General features: G+C 40.5%; 1 protein-coding gene across 2 annotated transcripts; it reads left to right on the forward strand.

Annotated features, from left to right (window-relative positions):
- Positions 1-12139: 12139 nt before the first annotated feature.
- Positions 12140-18182, forward strand: rab12 (RAB12, member RAS oncogene family). 2 transcript variants are annotated; one of them, XM_071528651.1, is made up of 6 exons: positions 12140-12516; positions 13978-14038; positions 16237-16375; positions 16742-16831; positions 17370-17474; positions 18043-18182. In XM_071528651.1, exons 1-6 carry the CDS (start codon positions 12297-12299, stop codon positions 18151-18153), a joined length of 726 nt encoding a protein of 241 aa, XP_071384752.1. In that variant the 5' UTR covers positions 12140-12296; the 3' UTR covers positions 18154-18182. The 2 variants fall into 2 exon arrangements, with proteins under 2 accessions (XP_071384752.1, XP_071384753.1); XM_071528652.1 differs by having other exon boundaries at positions 18046-18182.
- The last annotated feature ends 622 nt before the right edge of the window (positions 18183-18804 follow it).

Genomic DNA, 18804 nt, shown 5'->3' on the forward strand with positions numbered 1-18804 from the left:
GAAAAAGAAGAACAAAATGAGGAAGCAATGAAAGAAAAACAAAGAAATAAAGAATTCAATGCTATTTGTTCCTCGAAGGTTTATAATATATTTTGAAATAAGAAGTATGTTAAATAAAGTTTTTAAGTTAAGGATGTAAGATTTGGTTTTTAATACAAGGCGGATAAAAGGCGTACAATGTACACTTAAGATTACAGCCCGCACACCCTGTAGTTACCCTGTAAGTACATAACGTAACTAGGGGAAAACTACCACCGCATATATATAACTCACACTGTAACTACAGAGAACAATGTGAGAACAGTTTGTTTTGATTTTACTTGCCTCAAAACATGGAAGGACAAACTAAATTAACTGCAATTTGCTCTCAGAAGAGCATATTAACCATATATAGCCTATGCGTTGTGATTCATACATTGTGTTTTATCTTGCTATATTTGTATTTATTTCCTGGGATGAAAGGAGGCCATGCACAGAGCTGAAAAAAGGTAAGCTTGCACCTTGAGGAGCCGTAATGCTGGTCGAACACAATTGTCAAGCATGGGCAGCAGCCGGCCCCTAAATGGTAGAATTAGCAAAACAAAACATTTTCTCACCAAACCCTGGCCTGCTCTCATAATTGAACTTGCCTTGTTTAAGAATTTATATATATATATAGGCCTATTTACAAAGGAGCTAAGGGAAGTGGAGGAGAGGAGAGGTGAAAAAATAAATCAATCAATAGGCTATTAAAAATAAAAAAGGAAAGTTTGGGGAGATAACTGCCGGAAATCTATATAAATCTCTATAAAGAAGGATTTGTGCCGAAATAAATACTTAATAAATAATAATAAAAGATAGTTTGTTCCTTGTATTTCTTCATTCTCTCTTGTGCATGCATATAATCCTAAAGCATGAAGTTTCTTGGGACTGCCAACTCCCAGGAGGCCAACACCAGCCTTATAATCAGCAGGGCCCATCACAGACTTTTCTTCCTGCGTCAGCTCAGTAAATTTGCTGTGACCCTGGAAGCTATGGTTCACTTCTACAGGGCTGTCACTGAGATGTGCTAACCCTCTCCATCACAACATGGTATGTCAATACAACAGCTCAAGAGAGGAAGCAGCTGGAGAGAGTTACAAGCACATCATCTAAGATCACTGGTTGTGGTTGTGCTCCATAGGCCACCTGTATTCACAGGGAGAAACTGTCCACCAACCCTTCACACCCTGCCAGTTCTTTCTTCAAACCCCTTCCTTCTAGGAAGAGGTACCAGAGCATTAGCTGTCCAACCTCATGCCTCCATATGGCTCCTACACAGAGACTGTTTGTCACCTGAATGTGCAGGCTAGGTGATTTTTAATGGAAGCATTAGAAGTCAGGTAAATGAAGGGCCTTTGTAAGGCATTAGGTCACTTTATTAAAGGGTGGGCACTCTTATTTTACTCAGTAGTTGTGGTTGTGTAGGTGTGGATTTGGCACATGTGTTTTTGTATGTATGGTATGCTGTATGACTGTTATCTCATGTACTTAATTGTCATCTGTGGCTGTGTCTTTGTTTTTAATGGAGCGGCATCAAGGCAAATCCTCTGCCTCCACTGACCCCACCTATTGTTTTCCCTGTTCCTCCAAGCTGCCAGCATGGACTGGCCCAGAAATAAAATAAAATACAATAAAATACAATAAAATAAATACACTGAGCAATAAAAATAGAGCATTTCCATTTTAGCAGCATCTCTTCAACACTGAACTGTGATGTCACAGGGCACAATGGAGAGTTGTGGAGTTTAGAATCTATGGAATCAGAGTTTCAGGTCCAAGATGCGCCTTGTGTGTCAGTTTACACGGATTCCCTCTGCGTACACACCACGTCTTCACGACTGCGATTGACTGTGTTTTCACCTTGTTGTCTGCTGTTGCTTTGAGCGTGCATTCACCACTTACTTATCAGTGACCACCTTCTCCAAGACCCTGCAAAGGTAGGATTTTCTTCACTCACTTATCTAATTTCACTGCTTAACCTGTAGCATCCTAAGTGTCAGTGAAATGGTACATGTTACAGTTAGTTATATTGTCACCAAATGAAATACTATGGCTAGACTTACACTGTAAAGCTCAAATTTGACACTTTTCCCTCTTGTAACACAAATTTTATGTTTTGAGAGGGAAAAACAGGTGAAATCGGATAATTCTCTGTGTAGATAGCAATGTATTGGGATCAGGATCCCAAAAACATCCTAGCAGCAAGATGCTCTTGGTTAATACTAAAATGCTTTTGGGAAAACAGGCCCTGATCAGCCTCACATGGGGGAGTTACGGCTTTAATATGAGTCTGTCTGCTGTCAAGGCTCCTGCTGCATTTCTTTGTGGCCTCAAACATTTCATTGAGCTATTGGTGTCTTTCTCTGTAGTAATATTGTACTATAAATGAATAACTTGAATAAATGCTGTATCATACCATGCTGTATGTTATTTTCCATGGTGTTCAGGTTGCCTTGTTGAGATCATGGACTACAGTCCCTCTGAGGTGGAGAAAGCTGAGGCCCAGACCCCCAGGATCCAGACCTGGACGGAGCTGGTCCACAGCTACTCCCTCAAACAAGTCATCTCCCAGCTGGCAGTTCAGGTACATTATCATGGATGTGTGTTCAATGTGATATGAAATGAGAACCTTTGAATCCAAAGATAATCACAAGATGCTCCAATAGTTACAGTTCAGTCTTCTGCAGAATTATTTTATTATGTTATGCTCCAACTATTAAACTTATTGACTTATATCACATGTATAGTTGATCAAATCTCACCTTATGTTTTTGCTCCCTCCCTTGGTGAGTTACACAGTACATGCATGCTTCCCCTTCATTAAATCTTCATGGTTGAAACTCAAGTTGTCTCATGTTGGTCTTCTGTGCTCTCCAGATCAGCCCTTGTGCCCCTGAGCCTGTGGATTGTCTGCAGGCCCATGGCCTTCTGGACACACAGCGCCTCCTCTCTTCCTCCTTCCCTTGGGTCCAGGTGATGGAGGAGAAGCAGGAGGCCAACTGTCTGCTCCAGTCCACTGCGCACTACCAGGTGATACTGTACTGCCGGCATGTTCAAATGCTGCAAGTGCAGGAGGAATCCCCTTTAATGTGTTGAAAATATTATGTCAAAATACATTGAATGACAAAAATAAAATGCATTGCAGTGTAAGATCAGCAGTAGGCCTATATGTTGCCATCATATTATATCTAAGGTGTATATTTGCAGGTGGCCAAGTGCGTCCTGGGCAGCTTGGAGGAGGTTTTAGGGCCCAGAGCCGTGCTGGAGAAAGCTCTGTTGGTCTCTTCACCCATCCTCCAGCAGTATGTTGCTCACCTGGTGGCTCTGAACATAGCCCAGCTGGTCCCAGATCAGCTGTCACCTAACCAGGACAGACTGGTGAGTGAGACGAGTTAAACATACTTTCAAATTAATCTTAATCCTGTCTAGATTCGTTTATGTTTTTATTGTATTCTATTTAAATTTTGTTCAGCTGACACATTTTAAAATGCATGACATGAATAACATAAAACTGTCAAGTATGATGACAAAAATGATTCAGAATTGTTTTCAGAGTGACAGTTTTGCAGTGGAAGCACTATGTTTGCAGTCAAATAAACATTTAAATTTTTAGACATTTTCAAGACTTAGTGTTTGCGACAGTAACATAAGCTTAAATTCCTACATCACCAACAAGCAACCAATAGTGAGAGTTCAAAGGTCAGAGCCATGGTGTCCTGACAATGGCTATCAAACTATTCCTGTGATCTTAGAATGATGATCTAAGACAGAGAAGAGGGAGGAAAGCTATGAAAAGAAATCAGAGAAATGCAAGCTGAGGAGAAAAGTTGAAAAGATTTTGAAGTCAGTTAGTTCTAACATAAAAGCTGATGAAGTAAATGCAAACACTTACCAGCTTCTGATTTGACAGGTGTCGGCAGCAGACTGCCTCTCTCTCCCTGCTACACTCACTGTCAGCAGTGAGCTAGTGGAGGATCTGCTCATCCAGCTGATGCTGAAGCTCCACCCACTGAACGGCTTTGGTACCAGACGGCTGGATCAGCAGCAACTTCTGGCCTTGTGCCTCCATGTAGGTGTACTACTAATACTACTGTTATTACTACTACTACTAATACTGCTGCTGCTATTGCTACTACTACCCTTACTACAACTACTACTATCTAACTCTGTTCTTCTCTTCTCTTCTTCGTTGTGATCACCTCTCCTCTCCTTGTCCAGATGAGTGCTGTGACTCTGGAGACCCTGCGGAGAGTTCCAGGCGTTGCCGTAGATACCACTCTCCCTCCTCCATGGTGTAACACCAGGAGAGCCGCTGTGTTGCTCCAGAGCCGCCTCATGAAGAGCTTTGGATCATCTATTCAGGTACAACTGGATATCAGTGACAATCGCATCCCATTTGTTGGATATGTTTTTCATGCAATAGTGTGAGCACATGCATTTTCTGAATGGATTGTCCCAGTGGGAGTTGAACCCCTAACGCCCTATCTTGACAAAATACTCCTAAAAATTGTCCTTGGTCCAAATCTTTCTGGACTGCCTCTCACAAAAATGCCTGGTCTGTTGATGTAGGTGAAGAAACTGCTGGCGATGAGAGACCCTGCTCTCCTCTGCTCAATCCCGCGTGTCATCATCGAGGCCGTCCTGACTATGTACCAGCCAGGTGGGCAGGCTGAGCTGTCAGGTGCTTCGAACCAAGGTGATCAAATGGAAGAAGCTATGGTCATTTATTGCTATACATCCCACAATACCTTGCACTTCATGCAATAGGTGTTCTCGACACAACCAGATTCATGTTGTGGGGAGGAATGGAGGTCTGGCCGGTCCCATGATTTTTTTTTACTTTAGAAATACTCTCCACTATGACACTGCTTCACCCCTCCTTGTTCTCTGCTCCCAGTGTTATGACACTGCCTGACTGATCCTTCTTTTCTGCTCTTAGCACCCAGGGAGAGAGATGAGATGGAGACCAGGCTGTTCTCTCAGCTTCTCCCTGAGTCTCTGCGGGAGAAAATGTTCCAGCAGTATGGAACTTGGATCCGGCGCACCAAGGTCTTCCAGAAGGCTCTGCGCAGGATCACTGACCAGGACGTCCTGGAATACCGGAGCAGAGTCACCAAGCCCCGCTCGTCCAACAGGGATGTCGTGTGGGTGGACGGCACTTTCTTTGTTGGTGACGACTACGAGGAGGTGAAGACGCCGACCAGCTCGCTAGCCAAGAACCCTCTGGCCCTCGACTGCAGCCTGGCTGCCTTCATGAAGCAGTTCCCGGAGACAGAACTGTTTGCAGAGACCAAGCCTGTCACTGACGGGCTAGACAGTCGGTCTTTGCTCAGTGTCCCAGGAACTGCAGGAAGGAGAGGAGACCAGGGGTTTGTGTATGGCTTCAGAGCTCTCCAGTCTTCTCCTCCCCAACCACGGTCTGGTGACTCTGCTCCCGTCCAACCACTTCCGACTACAGTAGGTTTACTTCAGCTAAATAAAACAGTGTGTAAGAAAGTGTTTGTGAAACTATAGGTTGGGACCCCAAACTTGAACCCTTAAATTACAGGCCTGTTTCTACTGGCTCCTCACATGCCAACAGTCCCAGCAAATTTATATTAGTCCAGGTCAAAGATTACAAACCCCTGACTACCTAAGCTCCATCTGCACTGGGTTCAAGTGAGCCAACCAAAATCTTATGTTCTAACACAGGAAATAGCTGTGGTGCAGGAGTCTACCATCAGATGCATCCTGGTGGAACTTTTTCGAGGCAGAGATGAGACTCTGTACCGGCCGCAGAACCGCACCTTTGAGGAGGAGATGGTGCAGCACATCCACTCCCTGCTGCAGAAGGATGCGGCCAAGTATCAACGCAACAGAGTCTTCCTCCGAAACCTCGAACGCCTCACCGACCCCGAGCAGGAGGTTTGTTTTGATTTCATTTGGGGTTAAAACAAAAACATCACATTTTAAAAGGAACATGAATTCACTTCAAACTCACTTCACTAACATAACACAACTCAATATAAGGAAGATGTCCCCAATATTTTGTACATTCAGTGTATAAATTCAGTGTATAAACTCACCCACTTTCTCCTCTCGCAGATCAAACTGAGCCTGGATCTGTCCTGGCCCCTAAAAGTCGTTCTGTGTCAGGCCATTCCTAACGTCTGGCTGAGCAGACAAGGGCTGATGGAGGATCCTCAGTTCGCCTTGCTGGCCTGCAGCTTCATAGCCACAGAGATCCTCAACCACCTCAAGCCCTCTGTGAGCTTCGCTGAAGGCACCAAGAGCGGAGATGAAACCCCGTTCAGTGTCAACATCCCCGTCCGGCGAGAGAAGGAGGAGACAGAGAGAGCCCAGACCCTGCTGGAGCTGCGTCTGCAGAAGGAGCGCAAGGAGAGCAGGGAGGAGTTCTGGGGCACAGAGCTGGAGGTGAGCCGCCATTCAAAGCAACATGTTCTCAAAGTCACAGTCTGCAGCACATGGTTAGTGTTAAACCTAAGGCATACACTGAATGGACGAAATATCAGGGACACTTGCTCTTTTCATGAAGTACACTGATGAGGTGAATCCAGGTAAAAGCCATTATCCCTTATTGATTTCCCTCATTAAATCTATAGTAAGCACAACTGACGTGGATTGTGGGGCTGCAACTCAATATCAGGAAGATGTCCCTAATATTTCCTACATTCAGTGCAGTTTTACTGCAAAGCTAAAACTCCTTAACCATGGTACTGTGTAAACTGTAACTTTCCTGAAACACAGGCCATTTCCTACTGCTATGGTATGAACATGATGCTCAGAAACAATGCAAAAGGAAACATCAGTTTTAGCTTTTCATATAGTTTCAGAGAAGAACAGAGCAACTGTCCAGGTACAAATAAGATCTGACATTTTGTTTTACTCAACAGGTTGCTCCAGTGACAACAGAGCTGAAAGAGAAGAAGAAGAAGAAAAAGTGGGTCTCTTGGCTCTGTGGCCTCTTCAGGCGCAAGAGGACATAGACACACACACACATTGGACTGTTTTATTATTGTATTGTATCGTCGTATCCCAAACATCTCTCTCTGACCAACTGAGAAACCTCACAGGATGAGGAGCCGTGATTTGCCTCCATATAGTGCTTGGCTGTGGCATATCACCATATCACCAGTTGGATGGCTGTTTTGTGAATTTTGACCAACATGCAGAATAAGCCTGATTTGCTGATTCTGCTGATTGCTGGTGATATATCAGTACATTGTGTTTTAATCTTGTAATATTTTATTATTGTATATTTGTGTAATTGTTCACAAGATTGTAAACCTAGTGAACATTCTCAGTGAATATACTCCCACCTTAACATCAAGGTGATATGATGATTCTGATATTTTATTATACTTCTTCACTTCAGAGCTTTATTTCTTTAAATAAAATGATTCCTGAATATCAGCTGTGCCTTCAACTTTTCTGTGATGTTTTGGTCAAATTGGACCGTTTTCATGTTTACTATGTAATAACTACCAGATTATTTATCATGTTTACAAAAGGCTTCATGATAGTTTCAGCATAGGGTTTTTAAACACAAAAACCCACTGTCACCATTCTGCTTGGGTTTAGAAAATAAATAAGCCACATTCCATATATACATGAGTCTCTATCACTCAACTTTGACCCAGAACTTTTATTTGCAATGCAATAACACCAAACCCTACTCCATACATATCGCAAATATCTGTGGTGACAAAGTTGTCTTGTCCCTCCTGTTAGTTTAAATACTTCAGAAAGTGTCCCGTTTACTCTAATTCTTGCATTTGGATGTTGATACATTATTTTTAACCATGCAATAAACTTTTCATGAAATCCAAATGCTTTGCACGTTTCAAATATAAATGACCCACTGAGCAATTTTACGTTGATTAGACGTTTAAAACACGTTTACTTCTTGTGCTCAGATAATTATCTTGTAGGCTAGTCTACAGGACTTCTCTGGTGCATATTTTTGGTATTTACAGATGTTTATTCATTGTAATAATGTATTTACTGCTTGGTCTAAAATAGGTCTATACATAGCCGTAATGATCCTGGGCTATATGAGAGCTAAAGCATAGACGCAACGTTGAAATCACGTCTTTTGCTCAGTGGGTACTCACTGCAATTTAAGAGCAAGTTATGTATTTCGATTCTTCCCTTCCTGTGTGCAGAAAAGATTTCCCACATTTGGTCAAATAGGGTGAATCTATTCTACAGCCTCTCAGCTAGGGGTGGGGCACTGTTTCAGTCTAAAAATTTTCTTGATCTCTTTTTAATGGATTCATCTTTTTAAGCTCTTTCAAGCTGAACCAAGCACAATCCCAGTTGCTTGAAGCATGCCCACACAGTTTCTCCAAGGAATGCACTTTTTTTTTGCACATTTAAATTAAGGCAACAGTCCATCTCCAATTTGGTGATCTTGCAGTACCAAAGTTTTTACCTCCAAAATACATCCAAATTGGTGTGTGTATGCACTTTATAAACAAAGTGAAAAAGAGAGGGGGTTACAAACACACACACCCAAGACACAACAAACCAAGGGAAATTGTGAAAACGGTGAACAATGACAATGAAGTCCGGACAGGGCATGGTGTCTAGGCCACCTCCTCTCATAGCTCTCATCAGGTTGAAGTAATATTGGTCTAAATATTAGCCCATGTGTCAATGAAAAGACCATTTTCTCAATTGCTGAAATTGTGACTTTTGCAAAAACATTTTGATCTACTGAAAATGTATTAGCATAGCAACCATATGTTAATGACAGCAACGCTCCATGTACTATTCACTCCAATAACATCTCTTACCTGCCACAGATTAAAATACATTTCTCTTGTACTGAACACTGAAGATGAGACAGGCTTATTTTATTGTAATGGGACAGTGGAAGAGCAACTTTATTTACTGAAATGTATGTTTCAAATACAGTAAGTGCAATTATAGAGGCTGAATCACCACAGGCAATTTTATTAGCCTTGTATAGATACTAGCAGGGTAAAAATTCTCACCAAAGACAAAGTTGTCTTGTCTGAAGACCTGTTCAAAGGAACTGGACCTCACAGAGTCCATGGTGCCTGGCTCCAAGTCCATGGTGGCATGAGGGACATACAGTACTTACCACCTAGTTAAGCAAACACAGGGATAAAAAAATATTAAAGGAATAAAATACTGTATGCAAATGTTAAATATCAGAATTTTACATGCTTTTGTTTTTGTTTCTGGCAATATTGAAGATGTCGTTTTGCATGTTCAGCTTACAGAGCCATAAGGGGAAACAATCAGGCCAACTGGCAAAGTAATTCCAGCCAAAAAGAGAGACTGGGCATCAACAGCCCCAAATCCCAATCCCCATTGTTTTCATGTCTCATGTTGGGCCTCTACCAAAAATCAACATTACTTTAACAAACCTGTTTACCTGTTGGCTCATTGTAATAGACACTGCTTCTTTCCAGCTGCAGGCCGCTGTCTCCATGGTGTTTCCCAGTCGGGTCTATACCATGTTCATCGCTTATCACCTGCCAAAACTAGAATTAGGGTCACAAATGGAGGACAGGTGTTAAATGAGCTGGCCAACTATTAGCTAACTAACTACCTCATCAACGCAAACAGAAGGTAGCTATCACATCAGAGCTAACGTTCGCTTTCTTGCTAACTTGCCACCCCAAGATTTTTTAATTAACGAAATAAGTTAGGTTATATATCTTTAGCCCCAATCTGCATACCTATGGAAGCCCATTTCCACCAGTGTGATGAAAAAAACGGTCCTATAAGTCATTATTATGAGAAACTTTCTCATAATAATGAGTTAGTATCTCAAAACAATGAGAAACTTTCTCAAAATAATGAGTTAATATCTCAAAGATAGGCCTACTAACTCATTATTTTGAGATACTAACTCATTATTTTGAGAAGGTTTCTCATTATTCTGAGATACTAAGTCATTATTTTGAGATACTAAGTCATTATTTTGAGAAAGTTTCTCATTATTTTGAGATACCAAGTCATTATTTTGAGAAAGTTTCTCATTATTTTGAGATACCAAGTCATTATTTTGAGAAAGTTTCTCATTATTTTGAGATACCAAGTCATTATTTTGAGAAAGTTTCTCATTATTTTGAGATACTAACTCATTATTTTGAGAAAGTTTCTCATTATTCTGAGATACTAACTCATTATTTTGAGATACTAAGTCATTATTTTGAGAAAGTTTCTCATTATTTTGAGATACCAAGTCATTATTTTGAGAAAGTTTCTCATTATTTTGAGATACTAACTCATTATTTTGAGAAAGTTTCTCATTAGGCTGAGATACTAACTCATTATTTTGAGAAAGTTTCTCATTATTTTGAGATACTAAGTCATTATTTTGAGATACCAAGTTATTATTTTGAGATACTAAGTCATTATTTTGAGAAAGTTTCTCATTATTTTGAGATACTAAGTCATTATTTTGAGAAAGTTTCTCATTATTTTGAGGAGGACAGGTGTTAAATGAGCTGGCCAACTATTAGCTAACTAACTACCTCATCAACGCAAACAGAAGGTAGCTATCACATCAGAGCTAACGTTCGCTTTCTTGCTAACTTGCCACCCCAAGATTTTTTAATTAACGAAATAAGTTAGGTTATATATCTTTAGCCCCAATCTGCATACCTATGGAAGCCCATTTCCACCAGTGTGATGAAAAAAACGGTCCTATAAGTCATTATTATGAGAAACTTTCTCATAATAATGAGTTAGTATCTCAAAACAATGAGAAACTTTCTCAAAATAATGAGTTAATATCTCAAAGATAGGCCTACTAACTCATTATTTTGAGATACTAACTCATTATTTTGAGAAGGTTTCTCATTATTCTGAGATACTAAGTCATTATTTTGAGATACTAAGTCATTATTTTGAGAAAGTTTCTCATTATTTTGAGATACCAAGTCATTATTTTGAGAAAGTTTCTCATTATTTTGAGATACCAAGTCATTATTTTGAGAAAGTTTCTCATTATTTTGAGATACCAAGTCATTATTTTGAGAAAGTTTCTCATTATTTTGAGATACTAACTCATTATTTTGAGAAAGTTTCTCATTATTCTGAGATACTAACTCATTATTTTGAGATACTAAGTCATTATTTTGAGAAAGTTTCTCATTATTTTGAGATACCAAGTCATTATTTTGAGAAAGTTTCTCATTATTTTGAGATACTAACTCATTATTTTGAGAAAGTTTCTCATTATTCTGAGATACTAACTCATTATTTTGAGAAAGTTTCTCATTATTTTGAGATACTAAGTCATTATTTTGAGATACCAAGTTATTATTTTGAGATACTAAGTCATTATTTTGAGAAAGTTTCTCATTATTTTGAGATACTAAGTCATTATTTTGAGAAAGTTTCTCATTATTTTGAGATACTAAGTCATTATTTTGAGATACCAAGTCATTATTTTGAGAAAGTTTCTCATTATTTTGAGATACTAACTCATTATTATGAGATACAAAGTCATTATTTTGAGAAAGTTTCTCATTATTTTGAGATACTAAGTCATTATTATGAGACTCATTATTTTGAGATACTAAGTCATTATTATGAGAAGGTTTCTCATTATTTTGAGATACTAAGTCATTATTGTGAGAAAGTTTCTCATTATAATGACTTACAGGATCTTTTTTTTTTTTTTTCATCACACTGGCGGAAATGGGCTTCTATAGGATTCCCACACTGGCCTGCCTGCAAATGTACAATTTCTCTAATTTTGAAAGAACTGAATCATTTTTCAACCAAAATTGAAACGGATAAGACCGCTCGCGCTCCAACGATCACCAACGACGAACGAACCTGGAACGGTAGAAACTTGCCACCTTTAAACAGCCAATGAATGCGATTGGCCAAAATAAATGTCAGTTATTAATTATGAGTCATACTGTATATTCAATAGCCAATGGAACATCGTCTTTAGCTGTTATTAGACACTGATATTAAAAAAATCACTGTAAATCACGGTTATTGCTTAGTATTGATCATCATAATCTGAAAAAATAAAATAACGGATAATTGCATGCGACGGAAGCGGAAATGTGGGATGGTGTGGTTAGTGACGTCATGTTGGACTCCGGTCTCTGATGGCAGAACAACAACTCTCGGCGAGTGAGAAACTTTCCCAAACTTCTTCAGAGACAAAAGAAAGTTAGAAAAAGCGATTCGGTTTGATTTTATACTCCTTTTACGTTTGTTTGTGTGTTGTTCTCGTCCCATTTTCTTCTTATTTTACAAATGTGGAATTATTGATGGATCCGAGATATGATATACCGCGGAGGGCCGGTGGCGGGGGCTCTGCGAACTCGTCCCCCGCTCTGGGGGCTCAGTCGCGCCGCAGGAAGATGCCTCCCAGACCCGCTGATTATAAACTTCAAATCATCATTATCGGCTCTCGCGGTGTTGGTAAAACCAGCCTCATGGAAAGATTTACCGACGACACTTTCTGTGAAGCGTGCAAGTCAACCGTAGGTAAGGAGATGAGGTGTTTGCGGGACTTGTTTTGTCAACTTTTTATTGACAGCATATAGCAAGGCTCTGTCTATTTACTGGAGGGAACACACATGTCGTCCCATGGCGTTATAAAAATATTCCCTCTCCCACTTTACTGTGTAATGAGACTGAATAGAGAATAGACTAACAACCTACAATATGCATGAAGCTAGCTAACTCAAGCTAAATAAGGCAACAACCCTGTTCTAGCTAACACAACTGGCTGTTAGCTACTAGAAGTAGCATGACAGCTAGTTTATGTTGTTGTTGTGAAGAGCCAACAACAACAACACAAGATTATGCTTTTCTGCACAGATGTTTGGGGCTAGGGTTAGTGTTGTTGTGACGGTGGTGGTGGTTGTGTGTTTTGTTGCTAAGGAGGAGTCTCAGCAACTAGCTAGTGATTTGAGCACCTTAGACAGGGAGTCAGGGACTTGGTATCACCTGGATAGCATGGATCTGCAGCAATCCAGTAACTATACAGCAGTTGGTAAGCCTGTATTTTTTATTTTTGTTTTAAACGAGGTTAAAGTCTAGCCCCATCCTGTGGCTTGAACATTTTTGACTATATCTGTTTAATATTCCTAGGTGAAGAACTGACAGATATTGATTAACTTAATTGAGTAATTACCTTTATTTATTGAGGGTGAGGGTGAGAGTGAAACAGATTTGTATCTTGTGACTAATTCCCGTGCCATGGTTATAGATGCTGTCAGCCTAAAATGCACGAGACCTGCTTGTATGTGGATTAGGGTATACAGCTCCATGACCAACACAGCAGCCTGCCATAGTGTCCATTCCCAAAATAGTCACACACAGGCAGCTGCTATGGCAGACCTCCATTTTGTGCCCCGTCATTCCTGTGACACAGCTTGCAGGTTATTTGAGCTGTGTTTATGAGCTTTGTGTGTCAGTAACATTGCGTTTGAGTTCCTTTGATCACAGAAACCATGGAGGGAAAATGCTGCCAGTGAACACCTTGACAGCCACTGAAGTCTCTGGCTGGAAATGTTATTTTCAAATCTCTCTATTCCTTTGTTATCACAGAAGATACGATTGCTCAAGGTTGCAGCTTTCAGAAGTGTTACACAAATATAAGTGTGCCTGATTCATTTTGCAGTGGTGCTTCACACCACATCAAGAAAACCTGGCACTGCTAGACAAAATGTGAAATTAAAATAACAGTATAATTTAGCCCAGATTTCCTCCTTAAACACAAAGAAATGCAGTCAAAATGTTTCAAATTCATAGTATTATGAGAAAGTATTCCAAGGAAATCATTTTCCTGCAGCCTGCACTAGAACTATAACTGGGACCAAAATCAGGACAAATGTGGAATCAATACAAAACTTACCCCCCAAGTATTGATACTCCATACAACTACAGAGGAAATGCTGTTATCTGTACTTGTTCACATGTCTTCTGTGTTTTCCCATGTAGGAGTTGACTTCAAAATCAAGACAGTTGAGCTGAGAGGGAAGAAGATCAGACTGCAGATATGGTGAGTGAACTGGACGGAAGAGTTCAACTCCTTTAATCTTCTCCATGGTGCATTTCCTCTGTCTGTCCTCTCACTTCACAGGCTGCTCTAACAAAACTACTGGTGGCATCCTGGGTGCATCTCAGCATTCTAGATTAGGCATGGGCCAGTATCCAATTCATTAACATTGGCTTAAAATTGTTACTGGTGATAAAATACAGTAAAATCACATCACTGGATGTTTTGCATTGCAAAAACACGTTTTATTAAAAATAACATATGCCATTTGATGGACGCTTTTATCCAAAGAGCCTTACTGTATCAAGAGTGCATACGTAGCATGGATGGTCCCAGTGGGAATCTAACTTCCAACTATAGTAGTGTTAGTGCCATGCTCAACCCATTGAACAACAAAGGTGCACCACATTGTTGTCTAAAAAGTTGGCGATTGCTGAAGTCATTGTTATATGGTGTTGTTGTTCTGGTGTTGACCTATACAGTTGTTCTTTATTAACCACAGTATATAGTAAATCCGGTATAGCAGCCCACTCCTATTCTATGCTGTCTCTTCTTTCCTTTTGTTCATCTGCACTAACCTGACAGACCTGCAGAATTGATTTCTAATGGGACAAACTGAGTCCCCCCCACACTGTCTAGACTGATTCTGTTTGGAGTAGAAGCTGAGCAGAAGATACATAAAGGAAGTTAATTTAGTGTTGAGATGCAGTTTTCCATCTTCTATCTAAGTTTTCCATCTTTTGTTGCATAACCCCAAACTTTCAGTCACTGGTGCATCATTTTTTTACAATTATTATTTGCGAGTTGTAAAAGTATTAGCCACAGAGGCCATAGCATTGGTCCTATAGCCTACCAACGGTGGCTTTGATGCTGTTCCAGCAGTTTGGTTCAAATCACTCCACTTGTGAGGAAGTCTTGTGATTTTTGTCAGATAGTCCTAAATTACATTTTACGATGATAATCACCATTGGAAATAGACCATCTGATATTGGCGTCTAACCTTTGAATAGCTGACTTGCATACCACAACTAACAGTTCATAAAGCATGTGGATTGAGTGACTGTGTGACTGTGTCGGCTGCGTGTGACAATGCTGGGCTAAAATATGGGCAACTCTATCACCAATTCACTAACACATTTGTCCTGTTCACTGACACCCACCCATCCGTCCTCATCTACCCTTCACCACGTCCCGTTTTGTCCCGGCTTTTCTGTCCGCCCTCGACCTGTCAGGTCAGGATGTCCGTCCTGAATGCGTCTTGTCTCTCATGTTGAACTGCTCGCATCAAGCTGTCCAGTCGCACCCCCCCTCGGGTTCATCATTGCCCCGCCTGTCATAACCTAACCCTGCCATGTGATGCTGCCTCTGTCTGCTCCGCTACTCATAAGCCTGACTCTGACTCACAGGGGGAAAGGGAGAGGCTAGCAGGCTGAAGGTACAGTATGTTGGAATGTGAGTGTAGCTTACGCTGCTTGTCATGCTACTAACCCAGACTCAGATGATCAGCTGATTCATAACTTAACCCAATCGAGCTCATTCCTAAAATGCTAAATATTGATTAAACAAATCATGACTCGGAAGTTCACATTTCAACATTTCCAAACATTCACTATTATACTGTTATAATTTGTCATCCATGAACTTATGATACCTATTATTCTTTTAAAAAGCACCATAATTTTATCTTATACTGTGCTATCAATCATTTGGTAACTGTAGGTTTAGCTTTTCCTCAACTGTTGATGTTTAATTTTGGAACAAAACTCTTCATAGAATTGTAGCTAGATAGATACCAAATGAGTGGATTTCAGATTTAGCCCACATCAAGATTGATTCACTGTTAGAAAATTAATGGTGTATATGCTAACTGAAGAAAATGGGAAATCTGCTTGATATATTTCCATCATTACTGATCAATGACAACAAAATGATTATGAATTGTTACAGAGCTGATTCTGCTTTTCTCATTTGTTATGTCATCTCAAATAATGGGCTCCTGACTCATTTTCAATAAAAATCATACTTTTTGGAACTGTAGACCTATTATTCAAAGTCATCTTTAATGAATGAAAAACACCTCTTATTGAATCAGTCAATCAGTCTTTTGATATTCCAAAAACAGTGTGTACTGATGGACTGATTATTGGATGAATAAAGACCTTGTCTTCATGATTATAATGGATTTTATTCATCCCATCCAGGGACACTGCTGGCCAGGAGAGGTTCAACAGCATCACGTCAGCCTACTACAGAGGTGCCAAGGGAATCGTGCTCGTGTATGACATCACTAAGCAGGAGACCTTTGATGACCTTCCCAAATGGATGAAAATGATAGACAAGGTGAATTGAAACTGCCTAAACTGCTGGTATTCTGTTGAGGCGTTAACTGATTGGGCAGTAAAATCTGTCTTAAAGGGGAGTCCAAGTTTCCAAGTTCCCAAGTAAAATGCAATCCTAACATCACTGAATTACACTTCATAAAATGGTTGAAAGAAAGGTTTCTGGACAGCCATTTTGTTATACCCATGTAGAGGAGAAAATCTACTTTTGCAGAATAACAACCTAATTTGGTGCATTTCCCCTTTAATTATGGCTGTAATAGAACCAGTTTTCATAGTGGTATGCTGAACGGAATTTAATTGCAATGATCTGGCTCTGCAGAAACACAAGGTGTGATGATTATCTCCACTGTCTGTTTTGTGTCAGTACGCCTCAGAGGAAGCAGAGCTGCTGCTGGTAGGGAACAAGCTGGACTGTGAGACAGATCGCGTCATCTCCAGACAGCAGGCGGAGAGGGTGGGTTCAACACACCAGAGACACACAACAGTGTTCATCCACCACCATACTACAGAACTACAGTTTTAGTTTTTACTGATTTGTGCAGATAAAAGCACATAAAATATCATAATATAAGCAATGGATCAAATTGATACGCATGGGTGGTTTAAAACTATAGCAAGTTAAAACAAAAATCAGTAAATAATGAAGAATGTAAAACAAAAATAAATAATAATAGAAAAGACTATGTTTATGTTGTTATTCATTTCAACATGCCAGTGGATTGTCTTTGTGTAGGCTACCATGTATTGTGCTTCATAGAAACCAGGCTGGTATCACTGATTCCTCCAGAAAGAGAGTTTTCACAGTGTAAACAGCATGATGCTTATCAAAACCTTCCATTAAACCATAAGGAAGGAATTTTCACAAGTTCTCCAACTACTCAGTGTTGTTGAGGGAGTTTGTCCTGTGTCACTGAGGTTACATTTGACTCTTATGAAATGATAGAGCTGCTCCTTGCTGAAATTGAGCGAAATTTGTCCTTGTTGTGTTGTAGTTTGCCTCTCGGATAAGTGGCATGCGCTTTTGCGAGGCCAGTGCCAAGGATAATTTCAATGTGGATGAGATCTTCTTGAAGCTTGTGGATGACATTCTTAGCAAGGTTGGTGTGTCAAAAGTTTCCTCTGTTTTCTCTGTACAAAGTTCACTGAAGATACATTGGACTAAAATAAGCCAACTGTGATTGTTCCAGTTAAACTTGTATCACAACCTACTCAGTCCCCTGTAGTGTAATTATATTTCAGCCAATCACAAGTTGATTCAATAGTGTCCCCACTGGAACATTTTCTGTTACTATTTTTATCAAATGGAATTAGTCGTGTGAAAACGCAACTGTTTCATTAAATTGCTCATTCTTCATTGCCTCTTGCCTTTCCTGAACTGTTAACTTTGAAAAAAAAACCTTTCTTCCTCCTTTTCTTGTTTCTCTTTACAGCACTTCTTTCTTTCATGATCCTTCTAGGCTCACAGGAGTATTTTCAGAGCACTATGTTTCTGACTCTTTCTCTCCTTACTATTTGGTTCCTTATAATGTTTGTGATCGAAGAATTGAAGCTTATTCAACTGCCGTGCTCATTGTCAGTCGTTCTGGATGCGAGCGTCAGCTAAATGCCTAAAATTTAAATATATTAACCCTTGTTTTCTGGCTTTGTCATTTGTTCCTGATACAGCAGATGCCTCTGGAAATTCCCAACAAGGAGCTTTCCAACAGTATCCTGTCTCTGCAGCCTGAACCGGAAGTGCCTCCGGAGTTGCCCCCTCCCCGCATGCGCTGTTGCTGAGAGGCTGAGTGGACCCCCCCCCCCCCCCCCCCCCCCCATATACCCTCCATCCCTCCCGCCCCACTCAGCCTGCACATGCAGTGTACCAATCTGACCACCAGGGGGCAGCACAAAGCAGCAGTCTGGAAATAAAGGAGTTGATCGCTGCTGCAAGATGCACAGACTCTCCAACAACCAATATATCTCCCCCCTCGGTTTCTTCTCCTGTTTTGTAGCTGTACACTATGACACGTACAAAAGACACACACTAACACTTAGACCTGGTGAACCACCTTCTACCTACCACCCCTCTGTCTACACGTGACCCAGACTACCTCATTCCTAGGACCGTTAGGCTTGCTGTGCCCCGCAGGTGCCTTCTAGGTAGAGAGCCCTCTGGTAGCCACTGCACATTCTGTAGGGGGGGGATGCTGAGGGTAGTAGCGCTCGTCGTCTTCCTGTTTTGTTTTAATCGTCACACATACTGTACTCAAAGTTTGACACGGTCCGAGTTACCTGGACAGTCTCTTATCTCTACAGCTTCTAGCTTACGGAAAAGGGATAATCGTATCGCACATCTCCTCAGTTTAATTTGAATTCTGGGTCTAGGTACAGTAGTTTTATACACTTATTAGTAGTGGTTAGTATTATTACCAAGTGGTTGACTTGGGC

The sequence above is a fragment of the Centroberyx affinis genome, unplaced genomic scaffold (assembly GCF_046629955.1).
Source record: "Centroberyx affinis isolate AG114_WGS23_722 - 3 ecotype Tasmania unplaced genomic scaffold, CSIRO-AGI_Caff_v1 ptg001696l_1, whole genome shotgun sequence".
Classification (NCBI taxonomy): Eukaryota; Metazoa; Chordata; class Actinopteri; order Beryciformes; family Berycidae; genus Centroberyx; species Centroberyx affinis.

Bases quoted from the DNA above. Each gene is read 5' to 3' on its own strand.
- rab12 (XM_071528651.1), top strand. From the start codon at position 12,297: ATGGATCCGAGATATGATATACCGCGGAGGGCCGGTGGCGGGGGCTCT. The intron at 16,376-16,741 runs GTGAATTGAAAC...GTTTTGTGTCAG, and splicing joins GGATGAAAATGATAGACAAG to TACGCCTCAGAGGAAGCAGA. The intron at 17,475-18,042 runs GTTGGTGTGTCA...TTCCTGATACAG, and splicing joins TGGATGACATTCTTAGCAAG to CAGATGCCTCTGGAAATTCC.